A 9008-nucleotide genomic window follows, 5' to 3' on the forward strand; every position below is an offset into this window, starting at 1 on the left:
CCCAAAAAGCGACCAATAAGCACATAAATTTGTGGGAACAGTACCCGTTGGGTGAAATTTCTTGAATTTTTCTCGTTTTGAAACATAATGCATACAAAATGTTCAATTACTAGTTGTGTACATGCAATTGCTATAAATATTTAAAACTGCTTTTATATTATTAGCCGCGAATGAGTCAGTAAAGTAATTGTTTACTGATAGATATATTAATTATTTTTATTTTCGTAATATTTACATAATGGAAACATGCAATTTAGAAAATAAGTTTAAAGTAATCGTTTATTTCCTATATAAAATAATTTTATATGTTTATTTGCACAAAATGACGAAAATAAAATCAAAATTGTTCTTCTTTTTGTTTCTATAAATTTCAAACAAGTATTCGATACAATAACACTTGCATCAAAGGGTGTTTCGACTATTTAGCTGGATAAAATTATTTTTCGTTCTAAATCAGGGATGGCCAACCCGCGGCACGCGTGCCACTCTGTGGCACGATTGAGTCCTATCAGTGGCACGCTTAGCGTTTTGGATTAAAACACTTTCAAAAAAATTAAAACTTGAAAAACAAAAAATAATAAGAAGAAACTTGGTAGGTTTACGGAAGTTACGATAGATGCGGCATCATTGCATCCTCTGGCGAGCGATATTGCTGCGATTGGTGCACGTGATCCTAGCTGTCGTAATGTGCAATAGGACTGCGTTACAGGAGCGGCTAAATGTAGCAGACGAATCCAACGTTGCCAAGTTGGCTAGTCACAGAGAATAGCATAACCATAACCATAGATATAGTATAGAAAAGATCTTACCGCGCTTTCGATTTTCGATTACGAAGTATATCAATTCTTTATTTTTTTGGTTTTTTTTTTCGGTTGAAGATAATTATGGTTGTAATGTGCAAAGAATGTTCAAAAGTTTATTCAAGCCAGAGTAATCTGAATAGACATTTAAAGGAAATTCATGGCTTAAATGCACAAATAATATCTTATGATAAAAATATGACATCGTTTAAGTGTTTAGAGGGATGCAATATTTCTTTTAGGCTACGACTAGAATTAGTAGGGCACCTAGAGGATTGTCATAATTTTAAAATGGAACGAGAGATGTACGAATTCTCTACAATTGAAGGTCAGTATAAATCCATTTACTTTCTAAATATCATTAGGTACTTACATTATTTTTTTCTAGACTTTCAGATTTGGCTAAAAAACTTTCAAAGTGTTTCCAACGCAGAATACATTTGTCCTCGTGGTTTAGTTTCTTCAGTTTCCGTTAAAGATGTATATTATGATTGTAGTAGATCAGGTACTCTTGTAAACAAAATAATATTTTTTGTTTGTTTATTTTTAATTTTGCAGGAAAAAGTCGTGAAGTTTCCCATATTCGGAAAAGAACGAAGAAGTGTCAAGGATCTAAGAAAATTAATGTTGCTTGTACTAGTCAGATCAAACTTATAAAGAATGAAACTAATTCTAGAGTAAAGGCAATCTTTGATAAGACACATTATGGTCATAGCGTTGATATTCAACATTTGTCAATACCAAAGGTAGAAAGAGCCAACATCGCACAAAAGTTAAATAGTGGTGTAAGTGTAACAAGGTAAACTATTTTATTAAATTATTATGTATATGAAGTTAATTGCATACACTTATTATTTTTTAGAATTCTTGACAATAACAGAAACAATTTTAATGATGAAAAACTAAAGCGTATTGATTTGCTTACCAAAAAAGATATACACAATATTAAAAACGCATTTAATATACAAATTCAGGATGGAGTTAGACATGTTCAAGGTACTTTATATTTAGAAGTTTTTATGAAATTTAATTAATCTGCTGACATCAACTAAAAATATATTCGTTTGTTACAGATGCGGTTAGTGTTGATATGTATGTACAAGAATGCATGAATTTAGAGGATAATCCTGTTCTATTATATAAAGCACAAGGTGAAGTGGATGAAAACTCTTGCTTAAAAAAAGATGATTTCTGCATTATACTTATGAATGTATCACAACAAAAAATGTTATTGCAGTTCAGCAATAATATAGTGGCTATTGATAGTACACACGGTTTAAATGCTTACGATTTCGAATTAACAACTCTTGTAGTTGTCGATGAGTGGGGTGAAGGGTTTCCTGGTGCATGTTTATTAACAAATAGAAAAGACACTCTTATATTTGAATTATTTTTTCAGACAATTAAAAATAAAATAGGGGTCTTAACACCAAATGTATTTATGACAGATATAACGCATGTTTTCTATAATGCTTGGAGGTCAATTATGGGTGAAGTTAATATGCAATTGTATTGTGCATGGCACGTAGACAGAGCTTGGCAATTGAATATGTCCAAAATTAGTAATTTAGAAAAAAGAAAAATAGTATACCAGTCTTTAAAAATTTTACATACTGTAACAGATAAAGAAGAATTTCAGAAACTGTTATCAAATTTTATCGAGCAAACATTTGAAGATGGAGAAACAATAAATTTTGGTGAATATTTCTTGAATACTTATGCTAGAAATTTTCAACTATGGGCTTATTCATACCGTCAAAATGCAGGAATTAATACAAACATGAGATTAGAGAGCATGCATAAAATTATAAAATATGTGTATTTAGATGGTAAAAAGGTAAAAAGGTTAGACAAAGGACTTGATGCACTTAATAAATTCATTAGAGATAAAGTTGTTGAGCGAATCTTAAAAAAGGTAAAAGGAAAAAATTCATCACATATACAGCTTATAAACAAAAGACATAGAACTGCAATAAAAGAAATTAATCAAATTAAAATAATTGAAAATATAAATAGTAGTAATATGTGGTATGTATCAGAATTAGGCAGTACTACTTCCAGTATAAAAAGTTATGAAGTGGCAAAAAATGGAGAACCATGCTGTCACCTAACATGCTCTGAATGTCATGTATGTATTCATTCGTTTAGTTGTAATTGTATAGATTTTTCTATAAAACATACAATATGTAAACACATACATAGTGTTGCTTCAACTTTAAGACAGAAGTCGCTTGAACGAAATATAAATTTAGGTATTATTGACAATGATGATAGTGTAGAAATTGTAGACCATTTAAAAACGCTGTCACAAAATAATGATAATATTACTGACAATATTCAACAGTTGAGAAAACATGCTACAATAGAAGTTTCTAAACTACAACATAATATAGAATTAATTGAAAATGCAGACAATTTAAAACATGTTGTAAAAACATTAAAAAATGAAAATACTATGGTTGAATGTAACCTAAATACAATCAAAAAGTTTTCACCTACAACAATTAATGTAGAGCCTCATAATAAAAAAATTAAAAAGCAGCTAACATTTTATTCCACGAAAAAAAAGAAACAAGTTATGAATTCTAAACATATAAGCAAACCCACTGTAAAAGAAATTGTAAATATAAAAGAATGTATACTTGGACAATCTCAATTTATTTCAAGAAGTACTGAAAATGATCATAATTATTTTTAAGTTTACATCGACGTTATACCTACTTTAGGTCGAATATTTTAAAAATAGTGAAATACAAATCTTTCTTTTTTTTTGCAATATATTAAATTAACACGAACTTTTGCAATTTCACGATCGATATATTTTGTGGTATACTGTATGTAGATATAAATAAACTTATTTTTTACCATTGTTTTCTTTTAATTCCTAATACAGAGTGATTGATAACTTACTAAAATAATTCACTTGTTTTTGTCATATTTAGAACGCGAAACACAAATTGTTCCTTATTATATTTTATCTTTACAAACAACATTCAAAATTTCAACATTTAATTAAAATAATCAGTTTTAACTTATCATTTATTTCTTAAAAAAATACTTACTGTGTGAATGTTGTCTCCTATATTAACAAATAATTAGCATCAGACGATTAAAAATATCTTAATTATAAGCAACTTATTCGCTAAATATGCGAGTAAGTTTATTGGTAGATACTGATGGTAGACACTGATATCAGAAACTTCAATCCTAAATTTTAAAATTCCCGCTATTCTTTTTCTAGCCAACTTGGCAACGTTGGATTCGCATGCTACATTTAGCCGCTCCTCTGCGTTACCCTTTACCCTTGCTTAGTTTATTTTAAACTGCCCCGTTGTATGTGCACATTTTGTCATCGCGCATTGTTTCTTTAAAATTTTAAAAGTATTTATTCGATATGTCCACGAGTAAGCCTTCGGATTGATTTCGTTCTGTTTCTATTGTAAATTCAATATGACTATGGAGTGAATTAATATACGATAAAAATTGGTCGAGTTGCCTGTTAGTTCCTATGAAATATACCAGTACGTTGTCTATGTATCTCCACCAATGTAAAAACTGTTTGAAAATGGGATGTTTTGAAATCTTTGTCTCTAGATAATCCATAAAAATATCTGATAGTAATAGGCTTAGAGGATTGTCCATTATAATAAATTTTGTGGAAGTTTTTGAAAACAAAGTTTTCAGTGTGATTGTTGAATAAAAAAGGTTTGGTGCATTAGAAATGCAAACAAATTTAGTGGGCGTATGCTCAGCTTATGGGGGTAAACAGCTCGTCTAGAAACAGAAATTATAGTAATAATTTTAAATCTTACCAATAAAACTATTATTAAGGGTCCCAAAGTCGCTATATTTTTTTCCGGAATTTTATTAGATATATCCAACATATATATCGTTGTCCAGCTGCACAGAATTAATAAATCTAAGAAAACCAGACACAAAGAGTTAAAAATAATCGGTCCGAATATACTGCTCAATATTATACAAGCATCATTTATAGCTGAGTAAATTAAATACATATTTTTAATTGTTTTTAAAGTTTCTTCACGCCTTAAACGAAATTGAACGAAAGTATATCGCAATTCAATATTCAAAAATTTTATTGTTGTAGTTAAGAGTGTTAATAACTCTGATAGATATATTGCTGTGAATACCACTTGATAGAAAGTGTAGATACGTTGAATAAGCGACATAATGTACACAAAATCGTGTTTACTATAAAACAAAAGAGTAAGAATAAGAGATATAAGCGTGACAATTACAAACACTATTATTTTTGTAAAAGTTATTATCTTTCCGTCACTTTTATTGTTTATCATGTTTTTTAAAAGCTCAAACAAATCATTTAGTTTTTTCCTATTTTTTGTAGACTGATATAAGACTAAAAAATTATTCGCTGGATACACAATGCTAGTAATCCAAAATAATATAGAATTTACTTGAAAATCACGTTTTGTGTTTATCATAAATTCACAAGAGAAAAAAAACAACAAAGTATACGTGAGTAAAAGTATCAAAATCAAGGAGATGTTCCATCGTTTTGTAGGAATAAATCCGAATAAACAACCAACATGAAAATACAGTGGCGGTAATATTTCATAATTCGAGGAATTTCTTGAATGTTTGACGTCCTCAAACATTTTAAATAGAAAATGTACGTACTCCTCCTTATTATAACTATTTATAAAGCTTTTAGTTAAAATGATTGGTCATGAATGAGTTGGTAAAAGTCATTAATTTTTCAAGAAAATTTTCGTTTTACTTTAATGTCATGCATAATACAAATGTGTAGCACATTACTAAGAAACTATAATTTAGATTAGGTGGAAATATAAGGGAGAAAATGTAGGAAAAATTGGAGTCAAAGTGATCACAAACACCAATGAAAGAGATAAGTCATTACTACAGTTTTTTAACAAATCTTTCTTACACAACTTTCTCACAACAAAGGACAGTACTTATATAACAGTAGTGCGTTACAGTTAACCTTCCGATAGGCGAAAGGAACCTACAGGTTTATGGAGTATTCAAGATGGGGTCCGATAGTCAAGTCGCAGTTTTAACGACGGAACTAAATAAGCTAGAAATGCAGAAACTACTTGACATAATAGTAAACACAAACAGTGCAAAAAGAAGTGATCACAAACACCAATGAAAGAGATAAGTCATTACTACAGTTTTTTAACAAATCTTTCTTACACAACTTTCTCACAACAAAGGACAGTACTTATATAACAGTAGTGCGTTACAGTTAACCTTCCGATAGGCGAAAGGAACCTACAGGTTTGTGGAGTATTCAAGATGGCGTCCGATAGTCAAGTCGCAGTTTTAACGACGGAACTAAATAAGCTAGAAATGCAGAAACTACTTGACATAATAGTAAACACAAACAGTGCAAAAAGATCAAACATAACCTAGACGTTATTGTATGTGATTAGTGTATAGAGGCAAACAAGGAACTAAGTAAAATGAAAAGTGAACTTGCAGCAGTAAGTAAACTATCGTTTCATTTATAAAAATATACGGAGCAGCAACAAGATTTAATTTCTTTATTAAAAAATAAATATAATGAAAATTCAGCCATACCCATACTAACGTCATCTAACGAAAAAGCTGTAAATAAAGCAGGCCCGAGCAACTCAGGTTCTACCAATCAAGAACCCATTCAATAGGGATGTTAACTAATTTTTAAATATTGTTAAATTCAATAGGTTATAACATATATAAAAACATAGCAAACATAAAATTGTTTAAAAATATATATTTCTTAAGATAAATCAATTCTTAATTTCAATTCTGATGGAGGCTAGAAAAACGGCTCCTCGCAGCGAGGCTACGGTGTATGACGTCAGCAGTCGTATCGACAACTTGTTTTGTATACGTATTTACGAAGTGTGACCAGTTCTTTAAATTCCACAAGGAATCTACGTTCCTGTATTTGGCTGTATACCATATATTAAAAAAATTTATTAAAATCCTTTGTAAAAGGTATATATTTTTTTTTTTTTTTTTTTTGTAAAAGGTATATATAAAAAAATTTATTAAAATCCTTTGTAAAATCCGTTTGGGTTTTTAAAAATATATACCTTTTACAAAGGATTTTAATAAAGTTCTTTAAATATTTAATCACTGATCATGAAGCCAATTAAGTGGTGTTTTGTGCCTGGGTGTCTAAATACATCTAAAAAAAATTCTGAGAAGATTTTTATTACAGTTCCAAACAATTTAACACCATATTCACATAAAATTGTCAAACCACAGGTTTTTATATCTGTACCTCGGAGGGATACTCTACAGCACTATGTCCATTTTTTCAATTTTGACAATTTTACAGACTAATAATCATCTTTTATAACTTTATTTAAAGGAATAGAGCACTAGGTCCTAAACCATTTGCTGATAAAGAAAGTGACCTTGGTGTCGGTGTCTCGGCACGTACTCACCTGGAGATTTAAGAGAGGTAGAGGAGAGACGGCGGCGACCTGTCTACGTGAAAATGTCTCTGCCTGCGTCACCTGTCCGCCCGTGGGAGGGGATAACGGATGGGTACGGTAATCGCAACACAGGTACTACGATGGAGGTGGAGCCCCGCGATGCATATGCAATGCGCCCCTTCATTTTGGTGTCGGACTCGTAGGGGCAGTGGAGGAGCTAACGGTCGTATGCCGAAAGGCCAGGTAGACCAGGGTCCTGCCAATTTATTTGGAAGGCACAAAGCACAGCTATGTACTCAGATGAGTACAGGTACATTTTATAACATAAAAATAATAATATTAAAAAAAATCTTATACTGAATAAATAAATATTACTAGTACTTACCCTTACAACAATAAAAGTTAAAAAAATGATCAATAGTATCAAAATCACAAAATAACAAACACTTCAATGATCCAACAAAAATATGCAGGTTAACCTATAATTACTGCGGCAAAAATTAGGAAGAATAGCGCCACCTAGGGTATAATTTGTGCAAATCTAGTAGAACACTTCCTAATAGAATCGGACATACACGTGGAGTACCACTTTTTTACCAGATGTGTCACTACTAGGCCATTTTTGCTGCTGTACTTAGACGAGTACAGTGGGACTAAATTTGTTAAATCACTATAGAATCAGAGGTATCCCTCTTAAGCTTATAACTTCTTATCTATGTAGCACCAGGCGGTAGTGCCTAAAGGTCATCTCTCCGATTTTCTATCCGTAAAACATGAAGTCCCACAAGGTTGGGTCCCAGGGGTTCTATTGCTTATTATTTATGCTAACGATTTGCCTAAATTCATATCTCCTTCATCATATACCATGTCCTTTCAGAACGTTGGGTACCATCATAGCTATCTTAATTATATTCACTGCCACTCTAAATTCATATCGCCGTACAAATACATACAATTCGCAGATGATACGGCATACGTTATATCAGGAAAAAATAATGATGATATAAAAATGTTTCATTGGGAAGTTTCTACTAAAACTAGCACATGGTTTGCTGCAAACAAACTAAAACTTAACTCTGATAAAATGCAAAATTTGGTTATATCTGCAGTAATTTACACAATGAACCAGATAACAAAGAGACTAATAAACTATTGGAAATAACCATATACAATCGACTGAACTGGTCGGCTCATATCTCACAACTAAAGAAAAAGCTATCAAGTTTATTATTTGTTATTCGTCAACTAGTAGGGGTTGTCAAGTTTGAAACATTAAGAATGACATATTTTTCTTTATTTCACTTTCACCTAAACTATGGTTTAATGATATGGGGCAATTCAACAAATGCACTTCAAATCTTTAGAATGCAAAAGAAAGCTATCAGGATTTTAGCAGGGGTTAGATATCTAGAATACTGCCGACCTTTCTTAATTAAATTCAAAATGATGCCGCTACCTACTCTGTTGATATATCAAATTCTAACTGAAATTCAAAGAAAACGGGCTTATTTAATAAAGCAGTCTGATGTCAACGTTCCCAACACGCGAAACTGTCACTATCTACGAACAAACAAATCGCTGTAGATTACGCCTTTCGGATAAAAATTGCCTTAATTATAACTATTGCAGTATTTTACCTGGGCCATATAATGAGCAATGAACAACGATACAACCTACTTCGGACCATACTTCAAGGTAAAGTGCATGGCAAAAGAGGTCCAGGACGAAGAAGAATATCCTGGCTGCATAACCTGCGAAAATGGTTTAACTTAACCAC

General features: G+C 31.2%; 1 protein-coding gene across 1 annotated transcript; it reads left to right on the top strand.

Moving 5' to 3' along the window:
- The first annotated feature begins 1375 nt into the window (after nt 1–1375).
- LOC140436231 (uncharacterized) lies at nt 1376–3736 on the top strand. The gene is made up of 2 exons (XM_072524928.1): nt 1376–1796; nt 1874–3736. Exon 2 carries the CDS (start codon nt 1891–1893, stop codon nt 3496–3498), a length of 1608 nt encoding a protein of 535 aa, XP_072381029.1. The 5' UTR covers nt 1376–1796; nt 1874–1890; the 3' UTR covers nt 3499–3736.
- Nucleotides 3737–9008: the final 5272 nt, after the last annotated feature.

This window comes from Diabrotica undecimpunctata, chromosome 3 (assembly GCF_040954645.1).
Source record: "Diabrotica undecimpunctata isolate CICGRU chromosome 3, icDiaUnde3, whole genome shotgun sequence".
NCBI classification, from domain to species: Eukaryota; Metazoa; Arthropoda; class Insecta; order Coleoptera; family Chrysomelidae; genus Diabrotica; species Diabrotica undecimpunctata.

Excerpts from the sequence above, each read along its gene's own strand:
- LOC140436231 (XM_072524928.1), top strand. The coding sequence starts at position 1,891 with ATGTATGTACAAGAATGCATGAATTTAGAGGATAATCCTGTTCTATTA.